This window comes from Cyprinus carpio, chromosome A6 (assembly GCF_018340385.1).
Source record: "Cyprinus carpio isolate SPL01 chromosome A6, ASM1834038v1, whole genome shotgun sequence".
Classification (NCBI taxonomy): domain Eukaryota; kingdom Metazoa; phylum Chordata; class Actinopteri; order Cypriniformes; family Cyprinidae; genus Cyprinus; species Cyprinus carpio.
In genome coordinates this window covers 22,089,021-22,110,367 of record NC_056577.1, presented here as the reverse complement: position 1 = coordinate 22,110,367, position 21,347 = coordinate 22,089,021, and the positions used below count along the sequence as shown (strand labels likewise).

Genomic DNA, 21,347 nt, shown 5'->3' with positions numbered 1-21,347 from the left:
GGGAAAATACTTTTTTTCTTTGCAGAACTGGTGGCTACACAGTATAAATATAGAGAGGAATTCATGCTAGTGTCACTATGACACATCACATTACATTATCACAGGAGTTTGTCTATACAAGGATCTCAGAGTGCTAAGGGCTTGAGAACAGACTGTACAAGCAGTGTATGTGAAGGTACATGACATCAAATATAATAGGCATAGGCATATGCGTACTGTATTTGGACAAATACAGTATGACTGCATTGTCACCACATCATCTGCTGTAGTTTTTTTTTCCTCTCTAATACACTGTAAAAAGAATATACTGTTAAATTTATGGTAAAAAGAGGCAGCTCCTCCAGAAATTCACTGTATAAAATATTGACAATGTTTCAAGTACTACAGGAAAGCAAAAACTGCATTTTTATTTTATTTTTTTCTGTCGAATTAACAATGATTTACACATCAGAAAATTTGTAAAGTTAAGACCTAAATGCAAATTAACATATACACACACACACACACATATACAGTATGTGTGTATATATATATATATATATATATATATATATATATATATATATATATATATATATATATATATATATATATATATATATATATATATATTAGTTTTTTTTGTTTGTTTTTTTTCTCAATTAAACCAGTTTGTTTATTGTTTGTTTTATAAATCTGAGCAGATATTTCACATAAAAGGCTGCGAAAGACATAACAGACACTTACTTGAATACATTTTTCTAGTCGAACGTAACCTGTCTTTGTAATTTTTCATGCCTCATTCTTCTTTAGATGTGTAATTGCAAATGGCATACAAAATGTGCACACTGTAATGAGATATTAAAAATATTAAAAATACTACAATATTAAAATCTATGTAGCATAGAAAACAGTTATTATGAAAGCCTGACACATGGACTCTGTATAACCATGTTTCTCTCATCATAAAAAATGTGGCTCGTCAATAGCTATAGATTATACTGCAGAAGTTTGGCCGTGTCGAAAGGCAATCAAGAAAAAAAGTATTCTTTGTTTAACAAAGATTCTTTAGAAAGAAGTCACTCATTTGAGTTGAAAGCTCCGTCTGGCCCATATCACTGTTCATTACAGACCGAGCAATGCAGAGAGCTCTGGGTAATTGTACATCAACTGCTCAACTGTTCTCTCAATAAACTGGGAATAGATTGACACTTGATAATTTCACTTTGTACTGACTAAACAGTTTAGCTGAAATAATGTTGTCGTTCCATTTTCGCTATCACCTATCAAAATACTGATAACAGATCTTTAGTATTTTGTGGACTAGGTAGTTTTTGTTCAGTAGTCTTACAGAGTCTGCAGACCGATGGTTGTATCCAGTGTTCAAATTAACTTGAATTATTATTTTTTTTAACTCTTAATGGATTGTCACACAGCTAACAATTTACACAAGATGGCACTAAAATAGATTTATTCCATGGAAAACTGAAAGTTAGTTGAAAGAAATTCCATCGGGTTTCAATTAAATGTGATGTTACTGCATTGCTTTTGTGACAAACTATGGTGTGTAAAAACGTCTTATGGTCAAAGCTTTAGGTCATTTTGAAGTTTTAACATTTAAATTTGTGTTAAACTTTGAAATTCCTAGTTTCGTTTGATTGGTTGGCAGCATTCCTGTTTTCCATATTTGCTGGCTAACAGCACCATACCATCTGATTATAAGTCATAACAAAGAATTTCCCTCACTTAGTATCAGATTTGGACTGTAACTTTCAGTTGCAAAAAAAGATAGACATCCAACATTGCAAATCATCCAAAAAGAAAAAAGGTGGCATTCTTTCAGATTCTTCTGGACACCCTGGCCCAGAAAACACAGACCCCATCTGTGGCCCTCATCTGACATTCTGTGCTAATGTGATGAGTAATATGCACACACCACTGAGGGCTTTGCTCTTAAAACTTGTGTAATATTTACCTTTCAGTGCAGCATGTCTTTTAGTATTATTATTATTATTATTATTATTCTTTATGAATATCTGTCTCTCTATATCTGCCTGTCTATATATTTGTCTATCCTTTATTCATTTGCTCATTCATTCATTCGCATATTTATTCGCTTGTGCTTTTATGTTTACTTTTGTATTTATATTTATTTGCTCATTTGTTTGAGTAATTACTTATTTCTTTGCATGTTTGCATATTTATTTGCTTAATTTATTATGAAAGAACATTGTTACTTGGTTATCTAATATTTATGCTGGATTTAAAGAAAATCCAGAAGAAATTCATGTCCTGTAGGTGGAAGTATACAATCCAGGTGTACATAAGGAGTATATAAGTGCATGGCCATCCATTAATTTCTAATAAAAGTCTTTGTATTATTAATTTTGTGTGATAAATATTAGCATTTTCAGTTTTGACTTACAGAATTTTAGTATCAGCCAAGAACTTTGATTTCAGTGCATTAATAATACTAAGCGCTCTTTCATTTCTCTGCAGAGCCAAGCCATGCGAGTAGTGCGGACAGTGGGTCAGGCTTTTGAGGTCTGTCATAAACTTAGCCTGCAGCACACCCAGCAAAATGCAGATGGCCAGGAAGATGGTGACACTGACAAGACATGCACAGATTCAGGAGTACCAGGTACTGTAATGAACTCTATCCTCTTTTCTTCCCACTTCTTTGTCAGTGTAGTCATCTTTCACAACAGGTTTTTATTCTTCAAACTACCGGTAATTGATTGTCTTTCTGTGCCTCTTGAACTTGGAGTGATGGAATTACAGATGAGTGATGTTGCTGCTGATCTCTGACACACTTTGATTTAGCAAAGGGAAAATCCATGTGGTTGTTCCAGGTATTTTTGTGCAATCCAGCACAGTCTTTGTGAGCCTGGGCTTTGATAGGCAGAATGGTACAGCACCTATTTATGATTGCTTGTGTCTGAGGGGCAGATCTCATGGTGCATGGGCCATGGGTTCAGGCTGATCATCCTCCCACAGCTCCCTCCGGACAGGTTTTTCTTTTCAAATGCAAATGAGCTCTCATTCACCCACACACTGCATCTAATCCGCACAGGATTCCCCAGCACCAACACGCTGCAGTGTCACATGGATAGGACTCACTATAGGGCCTTTCGCATAGCAGGAACCTTGTCATAGTACCAGAAAAAATTGTGGAACTACCCACTTTTGGGCGTTTTCGCAACCCAGGAACTGGGTGCTATTTTAGTACCGGACTGCCTTTTTTGAGAACCAAATTAGCACCATGATTTAAAACGCTGTGTAACATACTGTGTCAACTTATTTCGCAAGTATGACGAACAGCGATAAATATACGGACGCTGAAGTGCAGGCAAATGTAGCACTGCCAGTTGTCGTTGGAGATTCTTCCTCCTTTCCGTTCTTTCAATCGCTTTACGTATACCTCGACATTCCACATGTCCATTATTGTGAAACCCGCTAGACACAACCAAAACACAGCTCCGATCACAGCGTCCTCCATCCTCCTGATGTTAACGCTGTTCTTCTTTGTTAACGATGTTGAAAGCCGCGCACAAATGACATCGATTTCGACCGGCTTACGTCACATCCTAGTACACACTTTCGGTGCGAATGCAACCCTTTAAATGGTACTGGGAAACAGTTCACGCAAAATTGTCTACTTTAGTACTGTACATTTAATTCTGGAACTAAAGCAGTGTGAAAGGCCCTATTGTCTAACAGCTCCACTGCTGTCCCAGTGTTAAAAAGGGAGACCTTAATAACCCCTTTCCACAGGAGGAACAACGAACCGTTCTCAGAACTGACACTTCACAAACAAACAACCGTGTAACTGCTTAAATTACTTCAAAACCTGCTGACAAATAAGTATAGTGCATCACAGCCTACGTTTATGAAGTTTTAAAAACATATTTTAACATCCTGTGTAAGTTGCATATGCTAACAAGAGGAGTTTTTGATATAGCTAAGTTACAAAAAAATCACCAGATACAGATTTTTTTTTCTTTTTTTTATTCTTCTTTTCTCAGCTTCCGAATTGCCTTTTAGCCAGTGGAAATGGCAGTGAAGATCTGTGGAGGACTGTGTCTCATTACTGTACATGTAGTTGAGTGTGGAGTAAATGCCTCTGACCTCAGTACTACTTCCTTTTTTAACTCTCGTGTTATGTTCAGTAACACAATACACTGTTTATGATATGGGTTAAACTGTCACCCTAAAATAGTTGTTGTTATTATATATATATATATATATATATATATATATATATATATATATATATATATATATATATTATATTCAGTTTAGTCCCTCAATTAATGTAATAAAAAATCCAGAGCATGATAAGTAATTACAATACAAGAATGTTGTTCAGAATAGTTTTACATGTAGTATAGCATGTCGCACCACAGGAAACGGCAGTCACTGCTCACAATGTCATGTCAACTTGTCAACTATCCATTTCTAGAAATACAGACCTGCTGCACAGACCGAGTGAAGGTGTGGTCATAACATTGGGCCCCATATCAGTTACACCACCGTCCCACAGGGGATCCACAGTTTACACAGACAACATCAGTTTTTGGCCAGAATAAATCTATTTGTGTACATAACTGTGTTAATAAAGACAAAAAAATAAAAATTAAATCTCACTTACTGCAAAAAAGTCCCTTTAAACTCTATAGTTCCCATGTTCCAACAACAAAACAATGCATGGCATAAACCTATAAAAAGGCTCATGCTTTCAGTGGCATTTTTTTCTCAGTGAATTTGTCCTTTAATCCCTATATCATGTTTTCCATCTCTGTAATAAATGTTTATGTAGATTAATTGTTTCTCTCTAAAGGGCGGGAGCTCACAGGGGCTGAAAAGCCGGCTGCAGATGAGACAGACATAGATGCAGAGGAGATTCCCCTCCCCGACAGCATAATGGATGAGTTCAGTCGCGGAGTCACTGACCTGGATGAGGCTAAGAAAGAGGAAGATGTCACCAAGGACATAAAGGTATCTGGCTGCAGCTCGCTTGACCACTTAATTATTCAATCCATATCAATAATTAACCACAATCTTCTATAATGTCGAGCTCTCCATGCTAAATCGCTGTATATCAGCTTTTATGCACACATCCTTTGCTGTGTATCTTCCAATTAACTTGAGTAATCAAGGGATAATTATTCAGCGTGTATTTATTGTTTTGCAGATTAGTTTTGTTTTACGCTCACGGCTGTGTTCAGCCTGGGGTCCAGATATAGTTTGCAGTGTGAAAGCCACTGTGCTGCAAAGGATTATGTAATGATACTGTGACTGGATGAGACATTCTTCAAGAGAATCATTATGGTAATGACAGTTTAGTGTTGAGGAGAGGAAAGTAAAAAAGTTACTGGAGTATTGGTTGCATTGCTTCAGATTCGTCTCTAGATAAGTTTCACCATCTGAACCATCCAAATTGACAAGCATTCTGATAGAAGATTTGAGTCAGCCTAAAAATAGCATTATTAGTATTCATTGTGTTGAATGCAGGCTTTCTTTGTCCATATAGCTTATTTGTTCTACTTCGCTGATGCCTATTTATCTTTCCGCTCAGGCATAATTTTGTGGGTTTGTGTCTGGGGCAATGAGGCTGGAATCATGTCAGAGGCTGATAAGACACTCCTCTCCTCAGGAAATTATAATGTCAGAAATGTTTGGGTTGTCTCAGATGATTGTTCCATGATTTATAAGCCAGTCAGAAACTTGTACTCTGTGCCAGAGAAAGCTCCCATACCAGCCTCGGATGTACTGATTCCTTATTTCATTTGGTTTCAAAGTTTTTGACCCAAATGGAAATTTTGCAATCCAGAGTAACTTAAATGAGGTGTGGTTATATTTTAATGGATACAGGGGAAGTGTGGCTCCTAGATAAACCTAATGCCTCACTGTTTCCTTGAGCGTGAGCTTCTACTCAAATATTAAAACAAATAAGTACCATAAAGATTTTTTTAAGACTATATTCCAGAGACCCAAATCTCTGGTTTTTAAAGAAATGTCATTTTTATAACTGAATTATATGTGTGTACATTTGCCACTTTTGGTAGGCAATTTAAATTTAGCATTTCAGTGAATGTCTTCATGAATAAAGCCTCTGAGAGCGTGCTGTCATACTCCTACATAAGCAGATCATTTTAGATTCTTATACACTGCAGAACAGGGATACTCATGCCATCCTCAAGGACTTGTGGAGCGGAAATGGACTGATTGTGTAGGAGTTCATGCTGTTTTTAGGGCTGGTACAAGTGTCAGAGCTGTACAGTAAGCCTGTAGTCAGTTGTGCTTGTGAAGCAGAGAGCTTCTGCCTGTCGCTCTGTCGACTCATGTGCCTGTTGAGTCTTCTGATTTGAACATGAGCTTATACTGGAGTAAATATGTATTTTTTTTTTTTTTTTTTTTTGCTGCATCAAATAATAAATACTCAGAGTTTGATACTTTATATAGTATAGCCATTAAATATGGGATTGTTGGCTTTACATCAGTTTAAAATAACATTTCCAAAGGGGAATTCTAGTGTATGTGTGTGCTTGCTTGTTTGATATGCAAAGTAGAACAAATTACCATGTTTATTGTGTTTCCTATCCTGCAGGCAGTTAATTAGAGCAGCAAATATCTGTTTCGCCCCACCATATTGTTTGTAGGAAATTGGCAGATGCTTTCTAATAAATTGTGAGGTTTGGAGTTTCTGTTTGAATGGCGTTTCTCTCTGAGCTTTGATAATGAATGGACCAGGGATCAATGGTTGCATCCCATTTTGTAAGAGACCACAGTGTGCTTTGGAGGATTTCTGTGCAAAACGGTCACTGAATAGCTAATGAAAGCAATTAGTCCTCCTCAACAATTCTGTATCTTTACCCAATCTCAGACCGCAGTACCACAGCCTGGATACTCTGTGGCAGTCTACTGCTGTGGGAATTTCACAGCAGAGGCTGAAATATGGAGAAATGAGGCTCCTGTGTAGCTCTGATCTTATCAGACTATCTCTGCCAGGCAAACAGCCAGGCTTCTACCAGGAATTAGTTCCCTTAACTTACAGGGCACATATATCTCCTGGATGCAGGTAGAATAACTCAGCCAGACCCCCGAGGAGCTGGACATCACAGACTGAAAGTGTGAAGACTGTGTGTAAATATAGCCCTGTTTTTTTTTTTTTTTTTCATTTTGGAGAAGCAGTGTCCATCCAGATTGGACTTTTCATGTGAAAAGTGTTTGATGATGGGATTTTGGGGAATGGTGGTATGGAGGCTCGCTCTCAAGAGCCCTCAGGCCTGAAATGCTAGATGTTACCCGAAAGCCAAAATTTGTTTCAAAGCAATGTCAGTCTCTCTGGATAATTCAGCCCATGTATCCGTGTAAGAGGCAGCTTTACTTTTGCCCTAGTGCTCAATTTCAGAAAATACTCCCCAATGTATTGCTGTTTGCACCAGACTGGTGTTTAGACACTTTAGAGCAGCCATAAGGATGTTTGGTGTCTCGTTTCATGTCTGTAGTAGATTTCAGTCCCCCTTCACCATTCCAATTTTTATTTTTATTATTATTATTATTATTATTATTTTTTTTTTTGCGTTTTGTTTGAGTTTTATTTTATATATATATATATATATTCTAGATGGGACTATAGAGATTTATGCTAAGGTCATGGGTTCAATTCCCAGGTAACAGATATATCGGCAAAATGTTTATTTTAAATGCACTCAGAGTTGCTTTGGATAATAAACACATATATATAGACTTTATATATTTACTTCTAGTGTTTGTATATATTATTTCACTCACAGCTCTTAGACATAATTTATTTTCCTGTGACGTTGTAGATTGTGGATTTGCCTTACCACTATATTATACTGTGTTCCGTCTGCATTAATTCCATCTATTAATTAGCATCCTCTACCTTTATTTTCCCTCTAAACACATTCATTTCATTGCAGCTGAGAGGAAACATAAAAGAGCAGACTCTAAAATGAAAAAGCTTTTTGCAACAAGAGCCTTTCCAGCCAGTTTAGTTTTACCACCATGATGTTTGCATGTATAATGTCTTGAGAGATTAGCTCATGCCCTTTTAAGTGTTTAAACTAATCTTAGAATAATATTCATTGGTCTGTAAATTTGTGCAGTTTGTTTGTTTGAAAAACATGTATTCTGGCATAACAATTCATTATACGTAATGTATTATTCATTACGAATGAAACAGAAATCGCTTTTTCTCCAGCGATTTTTAACAAAGAATGAAATAGAAAAGAAGAGATGGACCGATAGAAAGAAAATTAACACTTTTTTTTTATTTTAACGTAGTATTCTTTCTGTACCAATGCTGTTAAATGTAGGGAACCAAGCAGATATTGAATCGTCCCTGCTAGGTAACAACAGATGCCTAAAAATAGCAAACTAAAAATGAATTTCAACTGATTAACTCGACCATTCTCAGATGTGTAATCTAAATGCTGATAAAGCTTTGGCATTTCAATCTCAATGATCTTTCAGACATTATAACAAAGCCCTTTAGTCTTTATAATTCATTCAGTCATAAATTTAGATCACAATTTGAAAGGATGCAAGTTTATTCAATGCATGATTAGTTATTTCATGTGACATTTAACATTAGTTTGAATGCGTGGAAGACAATAAAAGCCAACAGCTTTATGGTGGCACTTAATCATCTTTAGTGTAAGCTATTTAACAGCTTGAACCTCTTTTGATTCTCCTTCAGACTGTGTCTGACAACTGTCCCAGCTCATGATATTTAATGCCATTTTGTATTTTTAAAGGGGCTGAATGAACCGCCACAGTGGAAAAGGATCCTTTATAAACTTGCTGTAAGATTGATTGATGTTTCAGGTCATTGTATTACTCTTTAAATCCTGACATCCATGTGGTTTTGTCTGATCTTTTTGAAGCTGTATTATTGTCTAGGGTGTACGCGTACCCTCAGGCAACTTTGTGTTACAACTATAACAATGCACGGTTTTCTCTTGTGACTTTTCAGACATTATTGTAAGTGCTCACTTACATACTCAGTGTCCTTTCTGTTAAGATCCTTCAGCATTGTATTCTAGTCCCAATGTCATGTTCCAGACCTCAGGGCTACTCAACTCAAAGGCCAAAATACCTCAAGATCCCTTTAGATAAATGAAGTGATCTCTTGATCTTTCTTATTAATGAAGCAGGTAGACTAAATGTGGAAAGAGTTCTACTGTTGGTTTATATCACGGTTAGGGTGTTTATCACATTTGAAGCACTTCTGCGACACAGTCTTCAGAGTAGGCTATAGTTTGTAGTGTTTAGTAGTTAAAGTATTTTTTGTTCTTCATGTTGAGTAGCACTGACTTGGGTAGTTAAGTGTTTATGCTTTCATTTCATTTAACTACCCTTCATATACTATGAAAGTAGTAACTTTTGCAATCTAATATTAACAAATATTTTTACATTTCATAATGTGCTTCTCAATGCAGTCACTAAAAAGCTTCTTTTCTGAGAATCCCAGAAGCAAGAAAGCAAATTTGTGTAACATCACAGTAGTTCCCTCTATACATCCCTAAAACTGTCAAGGACATCTCAGAAATAAAAAATAAAAGTCAATAAACAGAAGGCAGCAATCTGCCTAGCAGAAAGCCCTGAGCAGAAAAGCAATAAGGGCATTTGTCTGGCCACTAGCGATCTCACTCAGCCCAGCTGTGAGCTGAATATTTGCTCTTTTACCCTCTTTTACCCTCAAGGGCTCAGTGCTCTCACTAGGGTACAACAGACACTTCACATATTCAGAAAGCCTGACATATTGCACAAGTTCAGGAGACACCATGTGTCTAGTCTACAGACATGAGTTATAGCATTTTGCTCCAAAGCTTGTTGTATTTCACATGCTGCTGATTGTGTTTCGATGTGTGTCGTTCTGTGTCTGACTGGAATATCAAACAATGTTTAAAAAAAAATCCTCCTTGTTTACATTCAGGTCTTTACGTTTGTTCCTTGTTTAATGAATACGCAGAGCTGTTAGACTCATGGATTGTTTCAACAATTATAAAAAAGACCAGCATAGTAATTATGTGCTAGAGAAAGGCTTACGTTGTAATACTCCGCATATTTTCTTTTTCATGCAAGATGTGCAGACTTTCTCAAGCAGAGGTGGATTAGTTCGTTGTTAGATGTAATCCACTTTTAAATGCATTGCTTTCAAGTACAGAACATCTGCCCTGGACTATCTGAAAACTCAGCACATTTTCATCTTAGCTTTGCTAACTTTTGAGTAAGAAGTGAATTTGATACATTTTTTTGATTTACACTACCATTTAGAAGTTTTATTTCAAATGAATACTTGTGCAAGGATGCATTAATTTTATCAAAAGTGACAGTTACAAAGGATTTCTATTTCTATTTATGCAAATAAATGTTCGTTTAAAATGTCCATCAAAGAAAAAATGGTATCAACTTCCAAAAAAAAATTAAGCAGCACAACTGTTTTCAACATTGATAATAATTAATGATTCTTGACCAAATCTGCATATTTGAGTGATTTCTAAAGGAGCATGTGTCATTAAAGACTGGAGTAATGATGCTGAAAATTCAGCTTTGTCATCAAAGGAATAAATTATGTATTAAAATAGAAAATTGTAATCATGTTTCACAATATTACTGCTTTTAATGTATTTTTGATACAAATACATTCAGCCTTGGTGAGCATAAGAGACTAAAAATAAACAAACCAAAAAAAAAAAGTCTTACCAACCCCAAACTTAAACAGTAGTGTATCTGTGGGGAAAAAAGTTTGTACTTTTTATATGTGGATGGACAGAAATGTCTAGGTTGGAAGTTTTCTTGTGCAGAGGAAGCTGAAAAGTGGAAAACTTTATACTGGTTGTCAAAAGTCTGGCAGTGCAACACAAAGTCTGTATGAGTCTCATAGAATCTAAACACAAGTTTCGCAGTTAGTTTTATATACCTATACTCTGTATGACTTTCTTTAATAACAGTTGAAAAACATTTAACTTTGCCATAAACAAGAACATTTGGGCAAAATCTTTTTCAATATTGTTATTATCCACCTTGAGGTTTGAAAAATTCTGAACTGAAGACAGCTATTGTAGAAAATCCAAGACATCTGCTGTGACATTTCAGAAAATGTGAACTGCAGCACCTATTGTATATTATTATAAGGTTATTTAATAACCGTCTTCCACCAGTGGTCATATTCCACAGGCATGCTATAATCCAATGAAATATAATGAGGTCATTTGTACTATAATACCAGTGTATGCCACAGAGTGCTGTATTATTTGTTCACTTAGTCTCCCAATTTATTTCCATTTTATTTTCTCTTTATGATTTTTTTTTTTTTTTTTTTTTTTTTTTTTGCATTTTGATGCTATACTTTGAAATTAGACATGGACAATTGTATTGCATTGAAAGTCTTCATAAGGAATCTTTTCGGCAACATCCACCCCTAACCACCAAATGAGAACTGCTAACTATAGAAACAAGGGAACTTGTGCGGCGATTTTACCACTTCACAAAGCATCCCGTGTGAAATGAACTTTAGGGAGCTGAGTTTGTGCAGCATGACAGATGTTTACATATACCTCCTCTTTGACCTTTTTCTGCCACTGTAGGTCTATATATGACCCAGACCAAACCTCAGTTGTTCATGGATCCTGGTGATGATTGCTAAAGCAGCACTACAGGCTTTTAGTAGCTGCTGTTGATTACACATCCATCACATAATCACAGATGAAACTAATTAGGTTTTTCTGCAGTGGTTAATTGAAAGCACTCAAATGACTGCTGTTTCCCTTTATACCTTTTAACAGATGTGTTTTCTTCAACCATTTTCCAAAAGCTTTTCTGCATTGTATTTCCGGTTACACAGCAAAAAAAAAAGTACAGATTTCAGAACAGATAATAGTGTAATTATTCCCTGTGGAGTGATGGAAACTTTCCAATAGCCATCATAAATAAGCTATATTTGCATTTCTACGAGGAAATGCTGGTGCTTGCTAAGCAGCAAAAGCTTAAACACTGCATAGCCTAATTAAAATATCATATTACAAGAGTCATAAAGTTTGTTGCTGTCTTAATGGCTTGTGTCTTGTTTTCTGTTGGCTGTGCATAATAATCCAACACTGAACATGGTTCCTGTGCCAGCTTTCCAATGTAAACAGCTTTAGATGATTAAATATATGTAGACAACAGATCTCAATTCAGTATGGAAATAAATGCAACAAACACCAGTTGTAAATATTATATCTTTGTTTTTGGTTTGATTTTGAATAGCAAACATATGTACTTTTGCTTATGCCAACCCCATTACCCATATTGTAAATAAATGGGTCGTTTTATTTTTTTAGATAATTTGACTCTGTTTAAGCAAAACGCCAGGAAAGAATGGCTACTGCATACAATAAATGTTGATTTAAGTAGAAAAGATTTGCTTTTGGCACCATAAGCTATCAAAACTGTGAGATTTTTTTTTTTTTTTAATCTGTCGATGACAATTCAATAGATGGAGCTGAAAATCAGTTTTAAACCATCCTGTAGTATCATTTTCTTCTTAATCGTAGTTGAATAAAGCTTATGTTTGTAAAATGTACACTCTTTTAACATCAATCGGTCAAGCATTATAATATGATATTATGATGATCAAGCATCATTTAATGATAGAGCTTTAGTAATTAAAATTAAACCTTGGTAACCATGCATGAAGAGCATATTTGTGATTTTAACTGAACTTAGGACTTGTCGTGGTGCTTAACCATATTGTTGGTCATTCAGTGTTTCTGTAAAAAAAAAAAAAATAAAAAACACAAAAAATAATAATTCTACTTCTAATAACAATATAAATAACAATATAAAATGCACTAAGGATTAATGAGCTGCTGGGTTCATGAATATTAAACACGTTGTCTGCATTCGCTTGAACTGATTTTTTAAAATCAAAACCGGGAGGATAACAGGTGAGCACCAGCCAATGAGATTTCTGTTTGTGCATTACTTCCGTCCACTAACAGAGAAACAACAATATCTTATGGTTGTTCTTAAAAGCCGAAGAATTCCAAATTTATTTGGAATTCTTAAATTCCAAATAAATTTGGAATTTAAAAGCCGAAGAATTCCATGGGGGAGTCGTGGCCTAATGGTTAGAGAGTCGGACTCCCAATCGAAGGGTTGTGAGTTCGAGTCTCGGGCCGGCAGGAATTGTGGGTGGGGGGAGTGCATGTACAGTTCTCTCTCCACCTTCAATACCATGACTTAGGTGCCCTTGAGCAAGGCATCGAACCCCCAACTGCTCCCCGGGCGCCGCAGCATAAAATGGCTGCCCACTGCTCCGGGTGTGTGTTCACAGTGTGTGTGTGTGTTCACTGCTCTGTGTGTGTGCACTTCGGATGGGTTAAATGCAGAGCACTAATTCTGAGTATGGGTCACCATACTTGGCTGAATGTCACGTCACTTTCACTTTCACTTTCATTTACTCTGTTATCTTGACAGGAAAATCCAACAAAGAATGTTGTTTACATGTAGCGCATCAATTCTGCATGGTATGTAAGACTCTCTTGCTCCCTCTCTTTCTTTTTTGCGTGCGTGTGTCATGCGCCTTCATACTAAAGTTTACGGTACATAAAATACAGGTACACTGCACATCCATTGAGATGAATTGAAAAATAGCACAGATCACTTGACTGAGAGTGAAAATATATCTGTGCTTAACTTATACTTTGCCTTCAACTCTCACTGGTGTGTAAAAATCTAAGAATTTATTAGCCAATGGCTAATGTTAGACATCATCTAGGCACCCAGAGTGAAGATTTAATCACATTGTAGAGGGTTGCACACACAGCATTTGATGAGTTGCATCAAGAAAAACACATTTGGGAAGAAATAACTTTTATTTCTTCTTATCTATAGCCAGTTTTGTCTCACATATTAGGGATCTGTTTCTGCAGCATTTGTTGAGCTGTGCTGTACAATTTGAAGTCTGTAAAATATATTCATCAATGAATCATTTATTAAGAATGTGCTGATTAATTAAGGAAATATTAATTAAGCCCGGCCAAACTTCTTCCTGTGGTTCTTTTTCAGACACTTTGCAGTGTCCAAGTGATTTTGTCCATGATTTATGCTCTGTGATATGATGACTTCAAACTTGCACAGCACAAAAGTATCAAATATTTTATCAGCAGAGTTATGCTTATCTTCAGTTCTTTAGCTTATATGATAAGATGAGCAGTGATACAATTCACAGAACATTTTCCCCGGACACACTGCAGATTTTTCAAGCTATGAATTCAGTGGATGTCACTAAACTCTCCGGCTGAGGTGGATTCACTGTGAGGCGTCTGTGAGAGCAGGTGTTGTTTACAACATGCCATTCTGCAGTGCTGCCCAAATAAACAGCTGTCAGTAGACACACACAGAAGGAAATCCTCACCAGCCGACCTGAACCACCGCTCAGCCAATATGAGAGAAATGAGAAACATGAGAAGCCGAGGTGAACATCTTTTCCAATAAACTGCCCTCAATCTTATTTGACATCAATCTTAAGTAAAAGCCCCGTTCACTGGATGCATGGTTTTCTGGGAATATAAAAAAGGAGAAAGAGTAATTTTGGCCATTTGTTCTTGAATTTTTTAAAGTTTAAATGTACTTTCTCTGCCACTAGGAATAATAGGCCTCATTCACTAATACCTTCACACAATTTTATTTAAAATTTAAGTCAACAAAGTTCTTGTTCCTGTTTTATTTATGTCAATGTCACAGCTTGCAGACTGTCACTACGCAAAAGCTTTGTGTGCTCATGACTCTTTAGCTCTGCCCACGGCACGCTTCCAGGAGCTTGACTGTTTTCAGAGAAAAACGTATAGCTGTAACAGTATTTTATAAATTTGATAAAACTTAAGACTCTTATAATAAATGAAGCACCCAATACCAAAATACACACACTATTCATTAAAATGATAAAAAAAAACTAAATTTAAATAACCAATTAAAAAACAATTGTGAACCAAAACCTTTAATCAGTAATGTATATTATAAAGAAAAAGTCTTAAAAAATTGCTTGAAAACTACAAAATCTTATATATACACAAACCCCATATTTCCTTTCTAACCTGCTCCGTTTTCCATCGTTTGTACAATCAGGTAATTTGTTGTTAGACCACTTCAAAAGCATTGGTTTGAAGCACAATCAAATCAGCATTCTTGTCACATTAATCTGGAATTGGATAACATTTTCAGGGAAAAAAATGATGCTTGAAATGCCTTAGGGGGTCCATATCAGTTTTATGTCAGATGCTTATGGTCACCTCTTTTTTTTTTTTTTTTTTTGTCTCAGATGACTGAGGTCTGGTTTGGTGTGTCTAGCCATTCGTTTAGTGATTCAGCACCAGGCAATGCCTGAATATTTCAAAGGGCTTTTTGCAGCACATCAATCTCGGTCAAAATCAGTCTTATCTCTGGCCGCTGCTGCTGAGGCTTTCATACTCAGTCCCTCATTCTGTACGTGGAAGGGTCAATATCTCACAGCTGGCATTACCATATTTTCATCCCGACTGGGGTATAAATAAGTTGGCCATGTAGGGTAAAACTAATAATTTGTCACAGTTGACTGCTTCGCACCCCTCTGAACTCTGTTTTTTTGCACAGCAGCACAGACTGGGAAATGCTACTGTAATTAATATCTGAGCCTCAGTAGGGGCCGGCAAAGAGACATCTTTGACCACAGAGCTGGTCAGTACAGTGCATTGTATCCTAATAGCAAGCATGCAGCACAGGGGCTGAAAATGGAGCTGGTCGTGCAGTAATGACTGCTAAACTAGTTTGTATTGTTATCATTGTTAAAAGCCTTTGTCAATAATCTTTTGAGTTTTTAATTTCCTCTCATCTTATTCTGCTATTTCATGTTGTTCCTTAGCCTCACTCAAAGCTATAATCTTGCTTTAGAAGGCTTTTTTGATGCTCTTAATCATGAACATGTACAGTAGAAGAACTACCGATCTTAACAAAGCAACCATTCTCTCTCTCTTTCTCCAGCCCTCTGAAGAGCCCAACATCCTGCTGGCTTCCCCGAAGTTGCTGCTTCCTTCAGGCAGTCAGCTGCCGGCTGGTACTCCTCTGTCTGTGCACCACCAGCTCCAGCTGCTCCAGCAGCAGCTCACCCAGCAGCAGCAGCAGACGCAGGTGGCCGTGGCCCAGGTGAGATGGATTTAACACTGCAACATGAGCATTTAATAGACCTGTAGAAGTAGTAGGATTCTGGTTGTTGTGGAAATTTTAACCTAGTATCAAATCTGTTTACATGACCGTTCAAAAGTTTAAGGTCAGTAGAATTGTTTAAAATGTTTTTGAAAGAAATCTGTCTATGCTCACCAAGACTGCATTTAATTGATCAAAAGCAGTAATATTGAGAAATAGTATTACAAATTAAAATAACTATTCTATTTTTATTTTTATAATGTATTCTAAAATGTCATTTTTTCCGGTGATGGCAAAGCTTAATTTCAGGCACGATTCTTCAGAAATAATTCTAATATGCTGATATGGTGCTCAAAAACATTTTTGATTGTTTAATGTTGAAAACATTGAGTAATATTTTTGAAACAACTTCAAAGGAACAGCATTTATTTGAAATAGAATTCTTTTGTAACATTATAAATGTATTTACTGTCACTTTTGATCAATTGCATCCTTGCTGTATAAAAGTATTATTTTATATTAACAATAATGTTCAGCCAGTTTATTTTATTTTTATTTTTTTGCACAAAAGACACTTGGTGCTCTTCACAGGTCTGGGAATGGTGTTACAGTGGGTGGAGTATTGCTCCACGCTCCTTTGACCCACATCTTTGTGTCTGCATGTTGCTTTGAGGTGGGTTTGGGATAGTCTGGGATGTCCGTCCTGTCAGAACTCCGATAAGCAAAGGCAGCCAGTTGAAAAGAGACCCTAATTTGCAACAACACGCTCAAAGAGAAACAAGCTTTGGCTTTGCTGTGGCTGCTGTGATGTGTTCAGTCACTGAAGGAGAGGATACACTTTGAAGCACGCTATCAAAGTGACACATGCAAGTCAATCGTCGCTTATTAATTTATTTCTCCATTTGTTTTGCAGTGGCTCTCATCCTTAGGGAAAATGATCGGCAGATGAAACGATATTTGCTTTTCTGAAGTCAGGATTAGTTGTGGAGTGGGTTATTTGTGGAGGAAGGTTTTTGTGTGTTTTGGGTTTCTTTTAATCATATTCTGGTGGAAGATTCTCCTAGACAGTTCAGTACAGATGAAATGATTCAAATACATTTGGCTCCTGCCATGTCCTGAAAACGATGGCCACATCAGATCTCCCATAAATCAGTTTTATATGTCTGTACATGTGCAGATGCTTTACGAGAGCAATTCAGACTAAATGTATTATGAATCTGAGTGATTAAGTTCAAGCGCTGCTTGATTTCCACTTATTTTTTCATGTCCTTTTGCCACTTGCAATGCGGTATCTAAGGGAAAATCAGCACTGAATTATTTGAAGTAATTTGTGCAGTTTGAGAGCAGAAACAATGGAATAAACAGCCCTATAAAAACCTTGTAATGACTGCAGTGTAATGGAAGAAAAAAAAATACATTTGTGCATTGGAATTAATATAGGCATGAAAGTCTCCACTTTAAAAATGTGTGATTAAATAGATTGTTAGAACATGAATCACACAAATATACTTTTTTAGAACTCTGTAGGTTATGTCAGTGAAAGTGAATCATTTAGTGACATCCTAGTGTTATTAAATCTGTTCTCTTGAGAAAGCATGGAAAAGGGTTTAGAAAACAGTGTAAATCTGAGATTTATGGGTGTGAACATTGATCATTTCTTACCCATGTACTTGAATCCAGAAAACTAGAAGGATTGCAAGGCTCTGATTGCTTTGGTTTGGTGGTGGTGTGGTTTGTTTTTGTTTTTTTACATTTTGCTGCTTACATTTTAAGATTTAAGATGCTAAGATTCTTTTTTGTTTTTAAATGTCAATTTGGGGTTTTAAAAGTAACTACAATTTGTCATTTAATTTCATCTTAGAGACTTCAGACCTGCTTAAGTTGTTTGTGTCCTTGATGTTGAAAGAGATTGTTGTATTTACTACTTTTTTACAACAGCACTGTAGCTAATATTTCTCACACTATATGCTAATATTACTCCCAGAAATGGATGCTGATCATTCCCCATCATACAGTCAGATATATTACTGTTCTCACTCTTTTCAGTCCCAGCCATAATTGAACAGTGAACCTTTAATTGCTTAATTAGTACACTTGACAATGAAACAAAGAATAACTGATCGCAGTGGCAATGCATTGATGTTAAAACAATTCTTCATTGCTGCTTTTGTTGTTTACTTTAAAGACGAGGAAAAGAAATACTGCTTTTTTATGTCACAGAGGAATATGATCATCAAAAAATTTGGTCTCCAACATTTCCCTGACTTGCCTTGCTGATGAATGTGGCCCACTCAGATTGAGATATGACACTATGACAGTATGAAATATGAGGCTTGTATACGTTTACATCCTATATCCTTTTGAAAACAACATCTTTTGTCATGGTAGGCAGCTCTTTTCCCAAAGACAATCATTCTTTGTCAGAAAACATACACGCACATGCACACGTACATACAAGCACGTACACTCGAGAACCGATGGCAAGCGGCTCAACCTGAACTAAGCTTTCACTCCACATTTACAGTATGGTAATTTTTTTTTTTCCTCAATCTTTTGCGCTACTCCCTGCTGGCCTGATCTTGACGGCTCATTAGCTTTGTCTGGAAAATGTATTGTTCTTAAGGGCAGGCAGCAGGAACAAGCACGCTGTTTAAGCTAGGTAATAAATCACCCCGGACCCCTTGGAGGGTGGCCACGGTGGCTTTAGGAGCAAAAAGACACTTAGACGGTGCTCAGGATAAGCCCCTGGCAAAAATGGATTTGGCTGTCTGTTGCGGGGTAGAATCTTAGGACTTATGAAGGACACTCAGGTGCATAATAATCACTTTGGTAACCTTTATAGCTGGCCGTTTGTCATTAGCCGGACAACAAAGCAGTAATTCATAACTAAATGTGTGGTGGACTCTGGACTGCCCTACAGTATGTGTCTTTTTCTGGTACTAATGATAATTGAGATTTGTTAGACTATTCCAGATCATTCCTTTACTTAGGCTGATTAAAGTGAATTATCAATTAATTAAACAGCTGTGTATTTAGTGATATTATTTATCCGTAATATTTAATGGCTTGTTTATTTATTTATTTTTAATATATTTATATATAATTTTTGCAAAACGCTGCATTGTGGATTTCTGCATTTTGTAGCAGAAAAATAATACTCTGATTTAATTATAAACTTTATAACTGAATATTAAAATATTGAAATATGCAAATGTTTATTATTTTTATTTTATTATGATCATTATTTTAAACAGATATAACTGCTGTTGCCCATATCAACTTTACAAAGTTTGCCATCAATTTTTCATATTCAATATAAATGCATTAAAAATATATTAAATAGAAATGCATAACAAATTGCATAATGGGATGCACATAGTTACAGATCTTTTAGAGATGTTTGGCCATATATATATATATATATATATATATATATATATATATATATATATATATATATATATATATATGTATTAATTTCCTTGAACTCTTGAAGCCAGACAGGATTCCAGTGTGTTCAGACATACTCTTCCAAAGTTGAATAAAGACAAATTCTGGAATTAATTATGAAATAATGGATTAAAAGTTTTATTAAATGAAAAACTAATGCTTTTTATTTTCAATTTTAAAATTATCTCTTTAAATTCGCATAATGCTTTTGTGGTGGAGTTAAAAAGTAGAAAAGCAAATTGAGCAAGTTTCAGTTTTTTGTCCTTTGCAGGGGCGACTTTAGGAAAATACAGCATATGGACTGCTGCAGGTCTCTGTGGTGTTGGTTTGTTGTACATTCTACTGAAGCATGCAAACTTTGGTTTGTTCCTCAGGTTCATCTGCTGAAGGATCAGCTCTCTGCAGAAGCTGCGGCGAGGATTGAAGCCCAGGCTCGAGTTCACCAGCTGCTGTTGCAGAATAAGGACCTACTGCAGCATATTTCTCTCCTGGTCAAACAGGTTCAGGAACTGGAGCTCAAGTTGACTGGGAATGGCTCTAGTGAGTATAATTTCCTGTGTTCAGAAGGACTAACTTCAAAGACCTGTATTGTTGCAGATTTTAATTGTGCCCTATTTAATACCCTTAATAATGGAAGAATAAACATAAGCACAGGAGGTCTGTGTTTCAGTAAAGCATCTTTTGTGGATCTACTGCATTCATTAAAACATCTTTTATTGTTTTATTAGTTGTTAAAAGATAAATTAAATGCATTAAAATCAAACATACCTTTTGGTATGCAAAAATATATTTATAGTCAGTGTTGTTAGATTAAGTAGAAAAAGGTCATATAATACAATTATTCAGATTTCATTTCTAATCTACTGACATCCTCAAGCTGTGCATTTAGTACAATAGTATTATATTTCGGTTGCTTTTCACACTGCATTACAAGGTGGTTCAGTTAAACCTTTGAGCATTTCTGCAAAAGTTATTTGAGTGTGTTTTTATTAAGAATATAAAAAAACAGTTTATCTGATTTTGTTTTGTTTAAAATTATACTAAAAGTTTATATAATATATGATACATTAAATATATAATGTTTGTTTGTATAGAGTTTGTTTGTTTGTTTGTGCAAAAACCTGAATTGTTTTTGTGGCAAAAAAAAAAAAATGCTCTGATCTAATTATAATTTAAATGGATAGTTTCTAAATTAATCTCATAAATCTTAATTAATTTAATTAATCCTAATAAGTTGGCATGTTAACATTCACAGCCCTAATTTGTACTGAAATATTATTTTTATTATTAAACTGCTCAATGTTAATGTATTATTCATATAATAGTAATAATAATATGTTATTATCTTTTATTATTATTTTAAAGAGGCCTAACTATAAAAACATCCTGATAATGATGCTGGTTTTAGATTCTAACTTTCACTTCAGAGTAAAATATGGTGTCATCATAAAAGAGGATGTGAGAAGAGATTTGACAGCCATTTACAGCCGTTTCTTACAAGGTGACTTAAGTGTGACAGTCGGAACGTACAGTATGATGAGAGCTCTTTATCATGCAGGCTAATGTGAAAGACGGGACACCTCCAGGTGTCGCTGCTCTATTTGAAAGTGTGCTTTAAAATAAGCCCGAAATTAACCCCTGTGGAGTGCCATGATGGGAGAGAAGTTAAAAGGCAAATTGAAGTTGTATGTGATGGAGAGAGAGTTGGGACATAGGAGGGT

At 35.8% G+C, this 21,347-nt stretch overlaps 1 protein-coding gene across 3 annotated transcripts in view; it reads left to right on the top strand.

Annotated features, from left to right (window-relative positions):
- nos1apa (nitric oxide synthase 1 (neuronal) adaptor protein a) overlaps positions 1 to 21,347 on the top strand; it is an 84,554-nt gene that overhangs the window by 48,474 nt on the left and 14,733 nt on the right. For all 3 annotated transcript variants that reach the window (XM_042758460.1, XM_042758459.1, XM_042758461.1), the window contains 4 exons: positions 2,479 to 2,620; positions 4,820 to 4,977; positions 16,015 to 16,176; positions 20,001 to 20,166. In XM_042758460.1, the coding sequence (XP_042614394.1) occupies positions 2,488 to 2,620; positions 4,820 to 4,977; positions 16,015 to 16,176; positions 20,001 to 20,166 (619 nt within the window). In that variant the 5' untranslated portion in view covers positions 2,479 to 2,487. The remainder of the gene's footprint in view (positions 1 to 2,478; positions 2,621 to 4,819; positions 4,978 to 16,014; positions 16,177 to 20,000; positions 20,167 to 21,347) is intronic.